Source organism: Phyllobates terribilis, unplaced genomic scaffold, assembly GCF_046119375.1.
Source record: "Phyllobates terribilis strain yellow unplaced genomic scaffold, ASM4611937v1 Scaffold_65__1_contigs__length_7625178, whole genome shotgun sequence".
NCBI lineage: Eukaryota > Metazoa > Chordata > Amphibia > Anura > Dendrobatidae > Phyllobates > Phyllobates terribilis.
Genome location: NW_027362825.1, coordinates 6,640,170 through 6,661,154, shown reverse-complemented (window position 1 = coordinate 6,661,154; position 20,985 = coordinate 6,640,170). Strand labels below are relative to the sequence as shown.

The window sequence follows — 20,985 nt, the reverse complement described above, 5'->3', positions numbered from 1 at the left end:
TATTTACGCGTCAAAAAAAATATTTGGAATTTTGGGGGAAAAAAAAAAAATTTTTTGCTTCTGGGGCCGGGTGAGAGCTTATTTTTTGCGCCCTGAGCTGACGTTTTTACTGATATCATTTTGGTGTAGCTACAATGTTTTGATTGCCTCTTATTACATTTTTTTTCTGTTGATGCAGTACCCAAAAACTCGTTATTCTGGCATTTCTATTTTTTTCTCATTACGCCGTTTGCCGATCAGATTAATTTAATTTATATTTTGATCAGGCTTTTATGAATGCAGCGATACCAAATATGTATATTTTATTTATTTTTTGTTTTATTTTAATGGGGCAAAAGGTGGGCAATTTGAACGTTTGTATTTGAAAAAAATTTTCATAAATTTTAAATACTTTTTTTCACTTTCTATTGTATTTGTCAGTCCCCTTAGGAGTCTTGAATCTGGGATCGTCTGATTGATTGTACTGTACATAGTAGGGCTTCATCATTGCTATGTATGGCAAAAATCACGATCTCCTATGAACGCCGGCTAAACGCCAACTTTCACAGGAGAATTGTAATGACAGGCACGGATGTATTCAGCATATCCGTCCTATCAGCTCGCGGAGCAGAGAAATTCCCCGTACATTGTGCTGATGTAGGGACATAAGGGAAATAACACTTTTTCAAAATGTGCTTAGTATCAACAGCAATAAGTTTCAGGTTTCTTTAACATTTGTTTTTTTCTATCCTCTTATCAGGCTCCATTATTCCTAAGAGGGTCTGTGTGTTCCGAGTCTTCTACTTTCCCATCATCCACCTGTCCTCTTCAAGTCCGACCAATCTCTGTGGACAGACGGATGGGCGAGCCTTTCTCCATGAGATGACGACAATCTGTCTAATTGTGTCCTAGCTGCCGGTCACCTGTTAATCTACCTTGTACAATTCCCCCTACCGATGGGCTACAAGCAGACTCGGACGAGGCTGCCAGAAACCTCGGAACCACGATGACCACCATAAAACTGTACATGTCTAGAATTTATCTTATTTCTTATGTATGATTGTTTCAGGTGCATTAGGAGAACCCGTCAATAAAGTTCAACAGGGAAAATAACATCAGGACAGGTTAAAAAAAAGCTTGGACATTTTTAAATATGTAACCACTGATTTATGGGATTTCCATTGTGGGTCAGTGTTGTCCATCAATACTCGAGTGTATACTTACAATGAAACAGACGCTCAGGCAGAGTGGACATTTTTTCTGTCGCAATGGCCTGTGCCCTGTCAGCCCCAAGAACTTGTAAAAACATCTAAACATTTGGTAAGATTGGGAGGATCAATAAAAGAAACATTTTGCCTGTTGAATGGAAAGTTGTCACTTGTAATCTGTATTTTAAAGTCTCCTAACAGATCCCAACCCAGGTCCCGTGTAGTGCTCCACTTCTCCTCTTCTCCATCCCACAGGCAATAACAGAAGGGGCAGAGAGACTGCAGGATCAGACTACAGTGTTTGCTTGTAGTCTGTAACCATGGAGACACGTATATCTGCATAGGAGCTGTAAACCCAAAATAGTAGCTTTATCCAGACTGTTCCAAAAATGTTTTTTTTCAATTTTGACTACAAAATGGTTGTAAAAGAGCACATTGCTGTTGATGAGCCTCTGTTCAGTATGGCAGTGAAAGGTACCTTTTTACACATACTTATTTTGAGTGGGTGATACATATCATAAACGAGCAGACTGGGAACCAGAGCAGCTTATACTCCAGAGCTGCACTCCATATTCTACTGGTGGAGTAAATGGGTATAATAATTACTAGTCGAGAAATTCCCCATATAGGTTTTCTAGGGGTCTCAGCAACGGCACTCCAAAGAATTGTACTATCTACGGTGGATAATCCATTAATGACATCTCAATGGGATGTACAATCCTACAATACATTCCCATATTCTAAAGCAATGCTAATTGTTTAATATTACTACAAAGCTTATTCTGCCCAAATGCATTCCATAAACCTAAATATATACAGGTGCTTCTCACTAAATTAAGTTTTTGATGATATTCTATTTCAGTTCTTCAATACAAAAAGTGAAACTCATATATTATATAGAGTCATTACAAACAGAGTGATCTATTTCAAGTGTTTATTTCTGATAATGTTGATGATTATGGCTTACAGCCAATGAAAACACAAGTCATTATCCCAGTAAATTAGAATAATTAACAAAACACACCTGCAAAGGCTCCCTAAGCGTTTAAAAAGGTCCCTTAGTCTGTTTCAGTAGGCTCCACAATCATGGGGAAGACTGCTGACTTTACAGATGTCCAGAAGGCAGTCATTGACACACTCCACAAGGAGGGTAAGCCACAAAAGGTCATTGCTAAAGAAGCTGGCTGTTCACAGAGGGCTGTATTCAAGCATAATAATGGAAAGTTGAGTGGAAGGAAAAAGTGTGGTAGGAAAAGGTGCACAAGCAACCGGGATAACTGCAGCCTTGACCAGGGCTATGGAGTCGGAGTTGGTATAAAATGGACAGACTCCAACTCCTAAAATATATAATAAATTGGGTACAGTAGTTCAATGCAGTTTGCGGGGAATATTTTTTTCATAAGAACTTGGGAAAATTATGAAATGTCCTACAAATTGAGGAGTCGTAGGTTTGGCTGGCCTTGAAAGGATTGTTAAGAAAAAGCCATTCAAAAATTTGGGGGAGATTCACAAGGAGTGGACTGCTGCTGGAGTCATTGCTTCAAGAGCCACCACACACAAACGTATCCAGGACGTGGGCTACAGGTGCCACATTCCTTGTTGTTTTCAGATGAAAGTAAATTTTGCATTTCATTTGGAAATCAAGGTCCCAGAGTCTGGAGGAAGAGTGGAGAGGCCACAATCCCAGCTGCTTGAGGTCTAGTGTGAAGTTCCCACAATCAGTGATGGTTTGGGGAGCCATGTCATCTGCTGGTGTAGGTCCACTGTGTTTTATCAAGACCAAAGTCAGCGCAGCCGTCTACCAGGAAATTTTACAGCACTTCATGCTTCCCTCTGCTGACAAGCTTTTTGCAGATGGAAATGTCATTCTCCAGCAGGACTTGGCACCTGTCCACACTGCCAGAAGCACCAATACCTGGTTTACACAACAGTATCACTGTGCTTGATTGGCCAGTAAACTCGCCTGACCTTAACCCCATAGAGAATCTATTATAGAGCATCTATGGGGTATTGTCAAGAGGAAGATGAGAGACACCAGACCCAATAATGCAGACGAGCTGAAGGCTGCTATCAAAGCAACCCAGGCTTCCATAACACCTCAGCAATAACACAGGCTGATCGCCTCCATGCCACGCCGCATTGATGCAGTAATTGATGCAAAAGGAGCCCGACCAAGTATTGAGTGACTTTACTGAACATACATTTCAGATTTTAAAATCATTTTTCAAGCTGTTATAAAGTAAAATGTAAAAAACTGCAGTAGCGCTGATGCTATAGTAAGATCAGATAGGCAAAGAGCCGCAATCTCAAAGCACCGTATGCCCTGGTGCAAATAATAATGAAATGATTAAAAGAAAAGAGATGCGCTGCAAACCAGATCATGGGTCTTCATCCCTGTATCCACCTAGTGCAACGGCTGCATGTACCTGAAAGCCCGAGTCTCTGCAGCCCTCTATCTCCGGCGTTAACACGCCGTCTGAACCCATTTTCTGCAATACTCACGGCTTGTTCTATAGACTCCGGCACTTGTCCATCACCTCTAGTTGCAGTTGTGACTTCTTCAAAGGACCCCTGGAAGCTGCACGCGTATATCTGAAGTGCTGCATTTGGACTACCATTTCTCTAAGACAGGTAGGAATCACTCTTTTTGGACTTTATGAGTGGTGTGCAGCGCATCTCTTTTCTTTTAATCATTTGTTGCTATAAAGTATTCTAATTTACTGAGATATGACTTTTGTGTTTCCATTGGCTGTAAGCCATAATCAACATTAACAGAAATAACCACTTGAAATAGATCACTGTTTGTAATGACTCTATATAATGTTTCTCTTTTTGTATTGAAGAACTGAAATAAATTAACTTTTTGATGATATTCTAATTTAGTGAGAAGCACCTGTAGTTATAGAGCACTTACCTCTTTCTCTAATCCTTCTCCCTGTGCAGAGACATAAAATAAATATTCTCATTGGGAAAAAAAAAAAACCACTTAAAATCAGAGCACTAGGGAAGTATTGGCCTTTATTGAGCTAGAATAGAATAATGAGCCGTATTGTCAGCGCTTTGTGCCCGGCTCCCATTGCCACACAGGGAGCTGGAGGAGTGCAAACAGCAGTGGAGAGGAGAGGTAGGACAAGCACAAGGCTTCTGGGAAATGTAGTTTCTCTGTCTAAAAAAATAAGATACATGCTGGGTAATGCAGGGCCGCTCACCTTTGTCAAAGCCGTAAAAAGAGAAAGAAGAAGCATAGTAAGCTCATCTATGCCTAGGGCTAATATGGGGTAGTAAATAAAAGAACATTATATTCTGGGATAACCTTAGTAAAGCCTGTCAGGGCACAGATTGCAGCCCTGCCTGATTGACCTGTCATCATCTACACCTCTTAGTGGTACAGGGGCTGAATCACATTAGCATGAGGTCCATATAATTATATTTATGCATTTCCTATCAATTGACACCTTTATTACCTCATTTCCACATGAGAAGTGTAATGACGGAGCCGCCCGTACCCTCCAGGTGATAAAACCACTGCACACCTCACAGTAGTCACAAGTCCATGAGTCACTAAGGAAGCAGCTGATATCATACTTTACTTATAGATATGGACACAAAGCCGTGCCCAGATGTCCTGCAGAAACCCTTCATAATAGCCCATCACACTAGTTAGGGAGAGAGGATCCTGCTGCCAGGACAGGCCTCTATAAAGGGAATCGATCAGCTATGTAATATGGGAGCAGCATAATGTAGGGGCTGAGACCCTGATGCCAGCAATGTGTCACTTACTGGGCTGCAGGGAGAGGGAGTCAATCCCTATATAATGGATGGGATCTATTAAGTAGTCTGGAGCTGCTTGTAAATGTAAAGGTGGTGTATTGGAGTATGGTTACTTTATTATGCCCAAAGTGACCACATTTGCTCAACTTTATGTACCTTATTGGATAATATAGCTGAGCGTTTTTCATTAATCATAGACCAAGAGATCCATCTCTTTACTTCCAAGAAGTCAAGCCATGATTTTTTCCAGGCTGAAGTGATAGATAGTCAGCAATGAACATGAAAGAAATAAGGGTACAGGAATATTTGGGAATATTGTGGATGAGTTTATTTATTAAAGCCTCCCAAGGGGTTTTCGTTAAATTATGACATATATATGATGCATGTCGACTATAGACTGAAAGCCCTGCCCAGAGGATGGCAAACTCACGAGCAAAGAGCTTGTAAGCACTGCGCAGCGGCCAGGCTCCTTGGAAATGGGCAGTAAAAATTTAGGAAGAACAGGCCAAGTTGGAAAAAGGAAAATGTAAATTTGCTGTTTTTTTTTTTACAAGCAATTTTATACAACAGGAAGAACCTTTTAAAATTTAAAGGGAAAAACCCCTTTAAAGTTACAGATGGCAGATTTCTTGCAAAAATTTCTGTTACATTCATCTAAAAGAAGGCAAACAAAAAAAAGTCCATGTGCTTTCCTACAAACCATCCCTAAACAAATTTTTCAGTTGCAGAAATTTCTGCAACTTATTTGCCACATGTGAATATGCCCTAACAAAATCTTCCCATTAACCTAGTGGTGCGTGTGTTTGTAGGACTATGGTCATCATTAACAGAGGTCCATGTGTCGCCTGGGCACATATACAGTCTCACCACTCCAAGTTTACCCATCAGCCGCAAGAATTAACTTTTATTAGACAATGCAAACTGAGAATCATAAAAACAACAGGAGTTACAATCTTTGTAAGAACCTGCAAGACTGATGGTTGAGCAATAATTATCAAGAGATTCAGGTGCCGGCTTCATGTGGGAATTTTTGAGGGAGTGGAGAAATCTGGTTAAAGGTCCTACACTTATGTGCAGCCTTGAAAATATGGTGGACTTTTCTGTGCTTGGAATATCCTTTTGTGCGACCGCTCTTCTTATGTGTATTGTTTATACATAGAAGCTTATGCACAGAATTAAAGGGGTGGTCTGGGACTTTAAAACCGATGACCTATCTTACGGATAGGTCAATACCTGATTGTGGGGGTACGAGACCCAGCAGCCCACCAATTAGCTGTTCCCAATGCCACTGGTGGCGGGATGTGCCTAGTTGTGGAGCTGTACAGTAAAGCTCCATCAACCACAATGCCCGTAGTCAGGTACTGCACATCAGCCCCTACTGAATCCAATAGGGGGTGGATTTGCAGTATCAGGCCGCTGCCACTAATCCACTGACAGAGTAGAATGCAGCTCCGCAACTCAGCACACCTGGCCACCGCCAGCTCCGGGAACAGCTGCCACATCCCCATGATCAGATATTGATGACCTAGCCTTAAGATGTGTTATCCATATAAAAGACCTGGACAACCCCCTTTCATTCTGTGTATAAACAATATATAGAATCAAAATTCACATTTATGTTCTAAACTACCATGGAAAAATCAGCAGTGGATTGGTTGCTAACTTTTCTCCAGACCATTTTGATGCAAAGACCAAATGTATATAAACTTATTTGCATCCATAAGGATGGCAATTCTCCACTTTGCACCGCAGGGACACAGAGGGAATGTTATAAAAGGCTTTGGTTCTCCAGATAAGTTTTATTTACAGAAAACGACACCTTTTGCCCTGTATGAAAGCGGAATAGAGAGGAACACGAGAATAAGAACTCTGCAACACAAAAAGGTAATGATATAAAATCAGAACAGTCTTCCTTGTCCGGTTACTAGTGCACGGACGGGAGCAGAATCAGGAACAGCTAATGGCCGGGGACTGGAGATCCTCTGCTCAGGACACACACTGACTGCGGTCCAGCCATTCTAATGCTCTCCGTACACAAGGCTCCAACCATTAACCTACATCCCCATGTAGAACGCAGAAAATAAAATAAAAAGATAAAACTCAGAGTCTGTAGTGCAGGGTCGGACATGTTAGTCTCGTCGCAGATTGTTCAGCCGCTCCTCCAGATCGGCATCAGCGTCAGCTAGAGCGGCTGTGGGTTCTCCTTTCTTGGCTCCGGCTACGCTGAGAGATCCTCCGGTGGAGGGAAGGTCTACAAGATAGAAAAAATTGTAAGTTTCTATAGAGAACAGCATGCACAATTCTATAGGGATGAGGTATGTCACCAAAGATAAGTTTGTTAGGGAGGTTTAACAATAACCTGAGGGTCTCGCTGTTGGATCATCACTGGGAAAAATATTGACTTAGCGAAAGACTTGCAATATTATATCAAATCTTCCGAATATAAATTGTTGCAGCAAATCTTTGAGAGAGTAAAAGGTGCCCCTACACCTCATACACTCAGACAGGCCTTTCCTGAAGGCTAACAAGTTTTCTTTCCCTACTCTCCCATCATGTGTTCTCTATGGGGAGAGAGGTAAGCTGCTGCTGAACACAGCAATCAATGGAGCGCATTGGATCATCATTATCTGTCGAGAGAGATACAATACACAGATGGTCGCCGATTTTGGCTTTCCAGAATATATGGACAGGGGTTATCCTGAACTTTAACATGAAAATGCAAGTGTTTACTTATAGACATTTTCAGGATGGGTGGAGGGGGAGAGGGGTGAGAGGAGGTTTGCTGCAAGTCTCAATTGAATGACTTGAGTTGAATTTCATAACCACTGTAAAATATGGTGGTGTATAGGACCTGAGATCCCAGAAATCCCCATAGAGCTGTTACGTGACACCACAGTACAATCAACAACAATGATATTCTCATGAAATGATGGGTTAATTAGAAATGGTTTTCTGGGAAAGCCATTAGACACCATCTATGTGCAACTGGTTTAGGTCTTACCCCCCAATATCCCACCATTTAGCCAAGGATGGTAATGTTTGTCCCAGAAAACCCTTTTAAACCAGACAATCCTTGTATATGCAAATACTAGAGCCACATGAAGACAACTCAAACTGAAAAAAATCCCATTTTTTTGTCATCTTTCAACAGCAGCAACAACATCTTTCTAGAAAACAGGACAGGCGATAGAAATGTGTTTAGCTTGATTGTTAGGGCTATATAGCAGTACCAGTAATTCTTCCCAGTTGTGCTTTTTTCGGTCCTTCCTGGAGATCAGGTGTCAGCGTTGGGCAATAGCTTTCTTTTATCTTCATTTACCTTTTAAAATTTGTCTATATGGGTCCATATAGATGGAAAGTATTTGATTATTATATTTATAGCTATATGGTTTACCCCATAGATTCTATATTTACATCCCGTTTCAGGGTCTGGGCTGGTCTCTGTTCACCTTGCTCTCTCCTTTTCAATGTGCACTGACAGTGCACTCTCTTGCTGTCTCTTCTCTTTAGAGCTGACTAGGGAGCGCACTGTCACTGCACATTGAAAAGATTATAGCACAAGGAGCGTTTACTTAGCATGCATCAGAATTGACAGCCGGCAGATGCTCAGTAGAGAAGGGACTAGCCCAGTCTCCGACATGGACATCACTGATGATGCTTAGTTTCAGAGTGGTGAAAGCAACTACGGTAGTGACCGCAGACCTGGCCCCCTGATGACATCCTGTCTGAGAATCCCCAGTGCATGCTGGCATACTCAAACAAAATGTAATCATAAAATTAAAAAAACGAGAGTTAGGAAGTCTGAGTATAGAGTAAGGAATTCTTAATGGAAGTACATTAGAAAAGTGATTAGATTCTATTTTATTCAATACATTTAGAATAAAAATCACCATTGATTTCGGGCCACCCCTTTAATAATTCTTCCTCCCAGGCGAAGGAAGATCTACTGAGGTCTCCAGTGTTCATTCAGGTCATGAAGTTTTTTTCTCATCAGAGCTGGGGGATATTGGTCACTTCAGGTTCATATATGAGCTTTCATCCTCCCTTTCAGAAAGCGAGAGTGACCAAGACATCAATCTCTTTCCACTAGAATGTCTAAAATGAATAAGTATCTTGACCCCAATGAGGGCATATATATTTCGAAATCACAGGGACAGACAGTGTTTCTAAGAAAACCCGAGTATTTACAGCAAATCACATGATTAAAAAGCTAATGATGAATGAAAAGAAGGACCCAGACAAAGGCCCTTTCTGAACAAGAGATTCAAGACAAGGCAGGTTGTGGATCCAGAACAAGAAAAAGTAGGGGGAGGACAACGTAATGTAGTTATAGCAGGGTCAAAAATGTTTTTAAACAAAGTAATACTTAGTGAGGACAGCTCTAATTTTCCTGATCCAATGGAAGGAAGGATTCAGATGCTATTTGTCTGCCTCTGACAAGCCAGAGCATCATACACTGTAGCAAAAGACCTTAGGTGTTTAGATGGACCACCTTGATAAAAGGAGTATGCAGGGACGATGATATTTTAAAAGTGTTTTAAAGGTGGCGTTTGCATCCAATTTTCTCTGTAACGCTGCTGTCCAACAGTTGTACTTGCCACTCACTGCATGGAATGGTCTACCGAAGGAAGAAGGGTAGAGTGGATTAAACCATGGGGTGCAGATATCCCTTCTAAGGCTGTCCTCTGCACTATGGAAAATCAGCCAGGCAATCCCTATGGTGTGCAGCTAGATACACTGATGGAAAAAATCTGTCCGACAGTAAAGGGAAGTCCCTCCCAAGACCCATTAGTAGGACATGGGTGGCCTCCTTTCATGACCCAAACAGAAGAGCCAGACTGGGCCACCAGGACGGTGCAGAGCCCACCTCAGGAAGAAGTCGGAACTTCCAAAAGATTTTTCAGCATGCGTCAGAGGACTTCTGATGCCATAGTCCCACAGAGAGGAGGGGTGTTAGAGATTGCCCCACTTATACCACGAATGATAAAGATTGGTAAAGGATCTCTGGGTTATAGACATCATAAGGGTTGGGTCTCATATAGAATTGTTGTTGTATCCTCAAAGATTTCTCTCTATCCTAAGAGCATCTGTTGTAAAGCAGATACCAAATTCGAAAGGAGAGGACAAAAATAGCCTTGGAGGGATGTACAATAATTATTAACCTGATGGAGAGAGCCCCATATAAATATCCATCTCTATTAGGCTGCAAAACTTAGCTTTTATTATTGTTGTACATAAAATTGTGTATAGGGTATTAAAATTTGTCCCTAATTTTATTTGAATAGCCACTTGAATATTGTTTTGATGATACCACAGGGTGTCACCATTTATGGAAGAATAGGACACGAGTTATAGCACATGTCCCCCCAACATGTTTCACTGCAGGAGCGTCGTCATCATGCCATTCATGCCAGTGTCCCATCCCCTGATGACACCGCTCCTGCGGTGAAACATGTTGGGGGACGTGTGCTATAACCCGTGTCCCATTAGTCCATAAATGGTAACACCCTGTGGTGTCATCAGAACAATATATATGAGTGGCTATTCAAATAAAATTAGGAAGATTTTTATTTACAACAATAATAAAATCTAAGCTTTGTAGCCTAATAGAGAGGGATATTTATATGGGGTTCTCTCCATCAGGTTAATAATCTGTTGTAAAGCAGCACCTTCTAGAGGAAGCTTAGAATTTATCAAGATAAAGGTCCTAGAAGAGGTTCCTGTACACGAGAGGAATCTGGAAGTATACTCCCAAGGTTTTCCTTGTTCCCAATCCCCAGGGCAGGTGGAAAACCATTATAGATCTGACAGTAGCCAGCGAAGCGATAGAATGGGCCAGGTGGCATCGGTCCCTTACAACAGAAAACACTGAGAAAAAAAATGGGACAGTGACCTACAATCTGTGGATGAGGTGATATTCCATTCGAAAGACACAAGATCTTGCCTGAAATGGTGGCTTTGCCAAAGCAATGGCAGATTATATGCTCCCCCTATGTGGGCAGAGATAGCAACAGATGCCCCTCTAACAGGATGGGGTTGCCATGTGGAGGGCAGGAGGGTGAAGAAAGGAGACATTGTCTCCAACAGAGAAGCTCTTTTTGTCAAACCTCAGGGAACGTCTCTGATGATAACCAAGGGGACATTTCGGAAGCGTCCCGACATTCTTCATCTTTTAACGTAGGGAGGTCAATATTGTCCTCACCTGGACCAACTACATCAGACTTGGAGGATGACCGCTCAAGTTCTAAACAGCATGGGGCTTTCACAGGCTCTGATGAACGCCCTCTTCCATCCCAGAAGTGGTGCCATCAAATAGATCTTACTCTAGGATTTAAATCATTTTTTCCACTTGGTGCACCAAGAACAAAGTATCATCTCTGTCTGCTACAGTACAGGACACACAAAACTTCCTACAAGAAGGGTTGGAAGGAGGCCTGAGATCCAATGCCATTAGATACCATAAGCTCTTTCAGCGGTTCTACAGAGAAGACTGTCACAGGAGCCATTCATCCAGAAGTTTATCAAGGCAGTCCAGAATATTCGCACAACTATATCAGACCCAGTTCCCAGATGGGATCTCTGGCTTGTCCTAGATAAATTCTGCAAACCTCTTATCGAACCTCTGAAATCGACAGATGTAAAAATCCCGTTTTTTATAAAACCTTTTTTCTAGTGGCTATAAAACTGTGCAGAAAGGTAAGCGAGATAAAAGCCCTAGCTTCCTCCGACTTTTACTTAATACTCCTGAAAGATCAGGTCCTTCTTGGGACATTGTGGTCCTTTATCCCCAAGGTGCCATCCTCCTGCAATATAAATTAGCACAGAGCTGCATTTTTTTTATCCTGACCCCTCTTACTGGAGGAAGAAAGGAGACTACATTCCTTCAATGTAGGAAAAGCTCTAAGGATATATGTGGATCGCATCAAAACTTATAGGAAATCAGAACATTCTTCCTCGCCTTTTCAGAGAAAAACAGAGGTCAAAAGGATCTACAAGTTCCCTATCCAGTTGGACAAGGCAGATAATTACCATCTGCTATGAAAAGGATTGTCTTCAGGCTCCTCAGACTAAAAGGGCCCATTTGACCAGGATTATGTCCAATGGGCGAAAAGGAACTACGCACCAATCAACACAACGACCTTTTGGAGGTCAGTTCATACCTTAGTAAAACATCACAGGCTGAACTTCCAAACATCTGGGGAATCAGCCTTTAGCAGAGCAGATTTACTGTTCAAAGTACCCTCCAAAGCAGCACAGACTTTCCCCACTCAATAAAACTGTGTGTTCAGCAGATTGGGTGTGACGTTTCATAATTATATGTGATAAAAACACAAGTGGTCAGAGGTACTAGCAGGACTTTAAGGCCTAACATCCAACCTAGACTAACTGCCATCACGAGGATGAAATTCCCATCGGTGCTGCTGCTTCAGACTAGCGGAAAGAATTTGCACTTTAATTGACCAAGGTTAATAGGACGACAAGTGAATAATACTCACTGGACAGCTCATCAGTCAGTGTCAGGCCCAGCTCATCCAGTACTTGTGAGACCACAGCGTCGCTGCAGAGAGAAATGCAGAGACATTACAAAGCACTGATGAAACGCTCTACAAAATGTAACACCACCCACCCTAAAAAAACAAAAAAAAAACTCACTTCAATGGGAAAGCCACTCAAAAGTGACCTTTTGATATAGTATAAGCAGCTAGCTTGGACCACTAATCATTTTAAGACCAAAGAGGCCATTGGCCCTTTATAGAAGGCTCTTGGCAACTTTAGCTACGATAAATCTATGACAACACTGTAATAAAGCTCCAATAATTGTAGCGGCCCTTTAGGATATAGTGTCTTATTCTACTGATGTACAGTTCTGTGCCGTGCCAAAGGGCTCCGTACAGTTTTAGAAACCAGCCGTGGCTGGTAATCATGGACTTCACAGATGTAATCTTCTGACATGTCTATGTGAAAGCAGATCACTTTTAGGTGGACTTTCCCTTTGACCCTAATCGTTCTTATGTCTACAGGTTTAGTTGATGTATCATACTAAAAGGACACCACAATGCAAGACAAGTCTACATACGTCTCCTCTTCATCGTCCTCATCGCCCATGGCATCGTCAATGGCATCATTCATCATCTCCTCCTTCATGTCCATGATTTCTGACTGTTTCTCAAATTCCATCATTATTTTCTGGATCTGAGGAAGCTTCAACTATAAGAAAAGGCGTAACATTAAAGAGGTGAAATCAGAAAACCAGCAAGAATTCTCCAAATACTTGGCGCAGCAAGGTGCTAAAAATACTGGGGCTTTAGGAGCCAACCTGACTTAGTTTTAGCGGTATGACAATAAGAAAGTTCATAGACAAAAAAAAAAAAAAAAAAAGGAAAACAGCGGGGAGTTCCAGCCCAACACCCTCCAAAAAGAAAAAAAAATTAAAAGGATAACTGTAGTTGACCCCAGTATCCCCCTCCTCTCGTGTTACACTCAGAAGAAGCTGAGATATGGGAGCTGTTTGATGGAACAGTTTGTCTCCTCATTGATTTGGACTTCTTGATTAGCGGCTCTGTTATTCAAGAAGTCAAAAAAACCTTAACGGACAAGTAGAGATGCTTTTCTACAAAGTTCCGCAATGTAAAACAATTACAGTTTGTACCAAAACTGCAACACCGGTGGTCTCCAGCTTTCTTGGAATTACATCTCCCAGCATGTCCTGACAGCAGAGTTGTAGTTTCCCAACAGCTGAGAGACACAGGCTGCGCCATATTCTAGTAACGGATACATTTGTAGCTCTGTGCTTCTCGGTAGTGCCGCCTAGTGGTGCACAGTGGAGTCAGGCTGTACCTGTCTGTTCATGGTGGCCATGGCTTTAGTCACGCCTTTCATAGCCTGAGCCATGGAGTTGTTAGACTTCAGGGTCTGGATCTTTAAAGACACGGCTTGGATGTTTGCCCGCATCAGTATGAACTTCTTCACATATCGCCGTGTGCGAACCAAATCCTTGGCCATAATTTTCACAGCATCCTGGAAGAGACAGAAGCAGCATCTTTAAAAGACACACACACCCCGGCTAAACTCATGTGGATGAAATATTCCCACACATCAGATGGACCGCCCCATTATGGCTGCTGTAGAAGCGTATGTTCAGCCATGTTATACCCACTGCACGCGCTCCGCCACTCACCATCTGCCCCTGCTTGGCCATCTTCTTGATGTCGGCTATGATTTTCTTCTCTTGCTGCTCCAGCTTCTGCCTCTCTCGGTCGAGCTCTCTCATGGCACGCGTCAGGGCCCTCTGATTCTGCCTCAGCAACTCCTCCGGGGTTTTCCGGCGGCCAAATAAAAAATCCATCTTTGCGTCTTAGATCTGATAGGAATAAGAAATAAGCTCTTATAAGTCACAGACACTGCGAGCAGGTGATGGACGGGGCTCTCTGGGCACACAGCACAGGTGACATAGCTGTAGGACAGGACATCAACATTTATCATCCTCAATGATCACCCGGCAGCGGCTGGATCTAAACCCTGACTGGGCTGCACAGCACCCCCTATGTGTAGTGGCCACTGCCAGGTACTGCAGATCAGCCACTGCTCTGCAATATGAGCTGATCTGCAGTACACAGCAGCGGCCACTACACATGGGGCGGAACAGCACCAGTCAGGGTTTACACGGAGCGTAGGGTGTCGGACCCCTGAAAATCTGATGACGACTGTACGGATAGGGCACACTAGGACAACAACTCATAGGAAGCTCTCGGCCCCATATATGGCTCCTGTGCCCCGACACCAGCACTTTATCCACACAAGAGACATTATTACAGCAGGATCCGTCTCACCGTCATCAGGACAGGAAGAGTTATCATAGGAGCACCCGGCCTGTCAGGTATTACAGCTCTGCAGTGTTATATATTGGGGGGTGACAGGCAGACAAGGGGTACGATGTGGGAGAACTTTTTTTGCCCTCATTATCGTTCCTGTCCGCCAAATTCCAGGCTTTACAGGACAGGGTGAACACAACAAGTCCCAGCATAACCCAGGCAGGAGAGACGGTACAGGAAGTGCTGGGACTTGTAGTCCTGCAGTCAGCTGCCTGCTATAGCACCAGAGGACCCCAAAACCCAGCGTCGTCGTCCCCGGCTGTGTGTGCCCAGTCCGGGGCATGCAGCGCCGCCGTCACCCACCTCCTCCCGGTCAGACCGCAGCTCGTCCTCGGCTTCTCTCTCCTCACTCTCTTCCTGTTTGTCCGGTCCGTGACGTCACCGGTCACAAGGGTTTTTGTTTTTTTTTACGTGGGAGCGCCGCTCCGTCACCGGTGACGAGATGTCGGTGAGCGACTAGTGCAGAGAGTGTAGTACAGGATACTGTCTGTTCTAGGAGGTGTCCTCAGTGCGCGAGCGTGTGACGTCACTGATGTCCGTTGGCTTCAGTTGTAAAATGGTCTTCAAGAAAATGGCGGCCGCCCGCGAAGTGCTGCTTCCGAGCGCTTGTATCTGGTCCTCTAGTGTTTGGAATGCAGTAATGCTGCCCAGCTGGGTCCTGAGCACAGTCGTGGTCTCTGGTCTGTGCTATTGGGGCTCATAAGAGGATGGTGCGGGGACGCCGGGACAACCAATCAGCGCCCAGCTCTCATGTTACAAATATACGTTAGCAATGGAAAGCTGGGGTGGTTGCTATGGGAGACAGTGCTGTACCCCAGTTTTAAGAGGACTTGATCCCCATCACTGTAGGTCACATTGGATGCATTACAGGTTATTCTCAGCTGTTATCCACAGGATAGATGATAATGTGCTGGTCGGTTGGGGGTCTGACCCCTTGGATCCCATTGATCCCAAGAGCAGGTCTGAGCAGAGCCCCCCTGATTAAATGGAGCGGTGGCCGGGGTGAGCACCTCAGATCTCGTGTCTATGGGACTGCCGGACAAAGCCGAGCGCTGTACTCCGCTGTCTCAGGGAATGAAGAATGGAGGGGTTCACCCCGGCCATAGATCGTTTCAGGGGGTCAGACCCTCAGCCGGTCAGCACGTTATCACCCGTCCTATGGATAATAGATGAGAGTGACCCTTCACTACATCCAATCCTATTGTGGTCGGTGCTTGTCCCATCGGTCGCACCCCCAGCGCTCATCACTATATCATGTCCTATGGGCAGAGAACTTCTAACCATAAATTACAGGACTATTCCCATCTTACAATATGTCGCCTTCAGTCTATACCACAGACTCTCCTCATTTTGGTTTTTATTTAGTGGAAGCAATTGGCTGAAGAAAATCCCGCAACAATCATCTGCACTATCCTGGTCCTCAGCTGGAGTGCGGTAGGGCCAGGTGCAGGAGGTGCAGTCACACCCAGGCCAGAGCTTCAGTAGGTCAATAAAGTGCCGTCAGCCCCATGTCAGTGACTTCTGATAGGTGGGGGACCAAGCACAGACTTTGCGGGAGCTTCAAGATGGTGAAGCATCACTCCAGTGGTGAAATAAAGCAAGCGCCCCATGTCTTATACTTCCCATGAACTCTTCATCTGTTATCGGCGACGTTCCGGTCAGTCTTCTGCAAGTGGTGACCTACCGGATCACTTGGTGTAAAAGAAGTTGGCGCAATACACTGTCCAACGCATAACGTTTGGTGAAATCTCTGACCTTCATCAGGTGCACAGACTGCTCTTAGACAAATGTGAAGAAAATGAAAACATGCAGCCTAAGAGCGTGTCACCGCTGGAAGGATGGTGCTTTGGATTGCATCTGTAAATAAAACATTCATTTGTAACTAAGAGTGCCAAGTTCTTCTATAATGTTACTATGTGGGATGGGACCCAACGTGAGCTCCAGCGAATAAGAGGAGAGCTGTGTTTCTGATATACAGGTGCTTCTCAATAAATTAGAATATCATCAAAAAGTTAATTTATTTCAGTTCTTCAATACAAAAAGTGAAACTCATATTATATAGAGTCATTACAGACAGAGTGATCTATTTCAAGTGTTTATTTCTGTTAATGCTGATGATTATGGCTTACAGCCAATGAAAACACAAAAGTCATTATCTCAGTAAATTAGGCTGTGTGCCCACGTAGCATTTTTCAAGCGTATATGCTGCGGAATTTCCGCAGAGTAAACGCTTGAAAAACGCATGTATATCCGCACCCCATGGTCCCCAATGGCATTCCGCAATGTCAATGCCCATGCTGCGGATTTTTCCGCAGCGTATATGCTGCAGTCAAAAATCCGCAGCATGTTCATTAATTTTGCGGAAGCGCTGCGGAATCAATGTGCGGATGGTACCCAAGTCTGGAGGAGAGGAGACTCTCATCCAGACCTGGGTACCAAAGAACCGGTAAAAAAAAAAGAATAAAATAAAGTTTATACTTATCTTCTGATGTTTTCCCTCCATCGCGCTGTTGTCTGAAGGACCTGCCACGTCATTGAGTCATGTGATCCCACCACATGACTCAATGACGTCACCGCAGGTCCTGCACACAACAGCGTGAGCCGCTCAAGCCTCCGGACGGGGCAGAGAATGCATCAGAAGGTGAGTATAAAGTTTATTTTTTACCATTCTGAACAAGTTGTCAAGCACTTTTCCAAGTGATGCTTGGAGAAGTGCTTGATAACCCGCATGCGGAAATGCATGCAAAGACGCCTCACAAAAGCTTCTACCTGGCGGGAAAACCGCATGTAATATCCGCATGCGATTTTCCCGCCAGGGAGAAGCGTAAAAAATATGCTTCAGGTCCGCAACGTGGGCACATAGCCTTAGAATACTTTATAACAACAGCTTGAAAAATGTTTTTAAAAATCTGAAATGTTGTCCGACTGAAATGAATGTTCAGTAAAGGCCCTCAATACTTGGCCGGGGCTCCTTTTGCATCAATTACTGCATCAATGCGGCGTGGCATGGAGGCGATCAGCCTGTGGCACTGCTGAGGTGTTATGGAAGCCCAGGTTGCTTTGATAGCAGCCTTCAGCTCGTTTGCATTGTTGGGTCTGGTGTCTCTCATCTTCCTCTTGACAATACTCCATAGATTCTCTCTGGGGTTAAGGTCAGGTCTTCCTCCAGACTCTGGGACCTTGATTTCCAAATGAAAATTGAAATCTGGTACCTTGTGGAGTGTGTCAGTGACTGCCTTCTGGACATCTGTAAAGTCAGCAGTCTTCCCCATGATTGTGGAGCCTACTGAAACAGACTAAGGGACCTTTTTAAACGCTTAGGAAGCCTTCGCAGGTGTTTTTTGTTAATTATTTAATTTGCTGAGATAATGACTTGTGTTTTCATTGGCTGTAAGCCATAATCATTAACATTAACAGAAATAAACACTTGAAATAGATCACTCTGTTTGTAATGACTCTATATATAAGTTTCACTTTTTGTATTGAAGAACTGAAAAATTAACTTTTTGATATTCTAATTTAGTGAGATGCACCTGTATTAAGTAGTGCAAGTCGATGAGGGCCAGAAAGAGGCATTCAGACATCCATTGAGAGCTTGTGACCGTTACCTCTGACTTCCGATCAGTCAGACATTGTGGTCACAAGATGGTGGATCAGGAACGGAGCAGCAACAGCTGAAGAGGGCGACTGGCAAGTATATTGTTAGGATCAGGGAAGTTAAATTAGTGGCACCACAACAGTGCAGAAATTTAAAAAAAAAAAAAAACGCTGTGTGGTACTTTAAAGAGGTTTTCCCACAAACAAAAGGTGATTTTAATCAATAGGTCTTGGAATAATAATATCTTCCACAATTGGATGTGTTTAAATAAAATGTTCCTGTGCTGAGATAATCTTATAAATGTGCTCCTGCTGTGTACTGTGTAATGGCTGTGTCTGACCGTACAGAGACATGGTCTGATCATACCACATCTCCTGGGCAGGGGAGGAAGCAAAAGAGTATACAGACAGGACAGCACGGGATCGCACATAATTCTCTTTGAAGTAAAACATTGTTGGCAGTGAAATGTTTTACCCCTCAAAAAGAATCAGCTGTGATCCCCTGCTGTAATGTCTGTATACTCTTTTGCGTCCTCCCCTGCCCAGGAGATGTGGTATGATCAGACCGCGTCCCTGTACGGTCAGACACAGCCATTACACAGTACACAGCAGGGGCACATTTATAAGATTATCTCAGCACAGGAACATTTTAATTAAACACATCCAGTTGTGGAAGTTATTATTATAAGATGTATTTATGAAAATGACCTTTCGTTCATGGGAAAACCCCTTTAGGGCTGGGGCTATACGGTGACATGGCCACGCTGTGTGTTGTTATAATGCAGCACTTTATAAGTGAATTGCGACCCAAGGATACTGCAACAAGCAAGTCTTGAGAAGTGTAACCACGTCAGATTTTTTTGCAACTTGTTTGTCGGGTGACAGATGTCACAGGCAAAGTTGCCGTGCAGTCCCAGCCTAGAGGACTTTCCGCCATATCACTTGACAGGGGCTGTGCTGCAATCATTGCACAGCTATACTACGCCAATAATTGCACAGCGCAGCGCCAGTGTCACAGCTGCTGGAGCACAACTCCTATTCTTTGCTGCATTGGTCGGAGCAACAATCAGCTGATCAGTGGGGGCCCTGGGTGTCAGACCCCAACAATCTGCTATTGATGACCTATCCAAGGGTCCATGTGAAAGGAAAAACATAAACCATTGTCTATTCAAGTCTGTGGCTGCAGAAAAGAAAATAATAATCCGATCATGTACAGATCATCTTGTTGCAGATTATTGCGGATACATTGCAATTATTAACAGAGGAAACTGAATTTGTATCACGTACATTTTAAACCGTTGTATAAATATGAGGTCACACTGATACGGATTAAAATCGAGTTTTTGGATGAAAATTGGATGATTTTTCATATGCTCATCTGACAAAGGATTAAACAGCTTGAAAGTAGTCACAACAATTCAGACTATGTTCACATTACAGATTTTTATATGCGAGACAGAATCAGAATCTGACCCTACAATGGGTCTAATCAGTATGAGGTCAAACAGTCACAATCCACTATAACCTGCGACTTTCTGCCACAAAGAAAAATAAATCCCCACTTAACAGAGATGCAGATATCCCTTTAAAATCAATAGGATTCACATTTTCCCACAGAATACGTTCCTAAATGCAGGTGAAAACTCCATCATGTGAACATGCCCCTAAAGTTATATGAATTATTTCCTTCAAAATTAAACATTAGATGAAGATCGACTGTAAAGTGGGTCTGTCACCAGATTTCACAATAAGAACTGCATGCATTATTAAATAGATCTTAGACCTGATGAGACAGGTGTAGTTGCTTTGATAATCTATGTCAGAATGGATTCTTTAATGAAAAATCTCCACCGACCTAGGCTGACAGACAGCTCCTCACTGTCCTGCCGCTGCTGCGCTCTCACTCTGCTCACTACAAGCTGCAGCTGTCAGTCAGGCTGCGAGGGCAGAGACTGAATAGACTTACGCCCACCGATTCATCAAGACTGGTATATTGTAAACCAGTCTTGACGAAGGGTCTTCTGGAGTAGGATGTGAAAAATTCATTTAGGCATGTGCATCTTAATGATTCAGATGCATCTATCAGCTGCCGGGCCCCAGTGTAAATGTACTGTAGTCAGGAACTGGAGTACATTTCATGAATTTTTTGGGTGTGCTTGCACACGCTCCTTCCCACTATTCCACAAAGTTGTCAGGACTGGTGTAAAAATGCACAGCTACAAATTTATGCCAGATTTCAGTTCAGTTCATGCCAGATTTCTGCCAAAAACTGATGAATTGAGGTCTTGGTCTCATGAGCTCTTCTATAGCTGAACTCATGAAGTGCTCATCCTAATATCAGGATTATACAGCCATATTGACCTGGATTTTCAAGGTAAGTCACCAGACTCATCAGGTCTAAGAGCTATGCAATAAATTATACAGTTTTTATTGTTAAATCTGGTGACAGATCCGCTTTAATTCCCACTGATTTCAATGGAGCAGCGTCTCCTATAGCTGGACCACTGTAGTCTAGAGGCTGACCAGTGCCAATAGGGGGTCAGGCAGTTTATGGAGGG

At 43.3% G+C, this 20,985-nt stretch overlaps 1 protein-coding gene and 1 long non-coding RNA gene across 2 annotated transcripts in view; one reads left to right on the top strand and one right to left on the bottom strand.

The window, feature by feature from the left end:
* Nucleotides 1-1,343, top strand: part of LOC141193189 (uncharacterized) — a 39,248-nt gene extending 37,905 nt beyond the window's left edge. The window contains exon 3 of the long non-coding RNA XR_012266451.1: nucleotides 740-1,343. This is a non-coding gene — a long non-coding RNA (uncharacterized lncRNA). The remainder of the gene's footprint in view (nucleotides 1-739) is intronic.
* Nucleotides 1,344-5,834: 4,491 nt separating this feature from the next.
* Nucleotides 5,835-15,312, bottom strand: CHMP2A (charged multivesicular body protein 2A). The gene is made up of 6 exons (XM_073662095.1): nucleotides 15,134-15,312; nucleotides 14,137-14,319; nucleotides 13,797-13,976; nucleotides 13,036-13,166; nucleotides 12,455-12,516; nucleotides 5,835-7,209 (listed from the first exon to the last, which is right to left on the bottom strand). The coding sequence occupies exons 2-6, from the start codon at nucleotides 14,302-14,304 to the stop codon at nucleotides 7,088-7,090; spliced, it is 663 nt and encodes a 220-aa protein (XP_073518196.1). The 5' UTR covers nucleotides 14,305-14,319; nucleotides 15,134-15,312; the 3' UTR covers nucleotides 5,835-7,087.
* Between the last annotated feature and the right edge of the window lie 5,673 nt (nucleotides 15,313-20,985).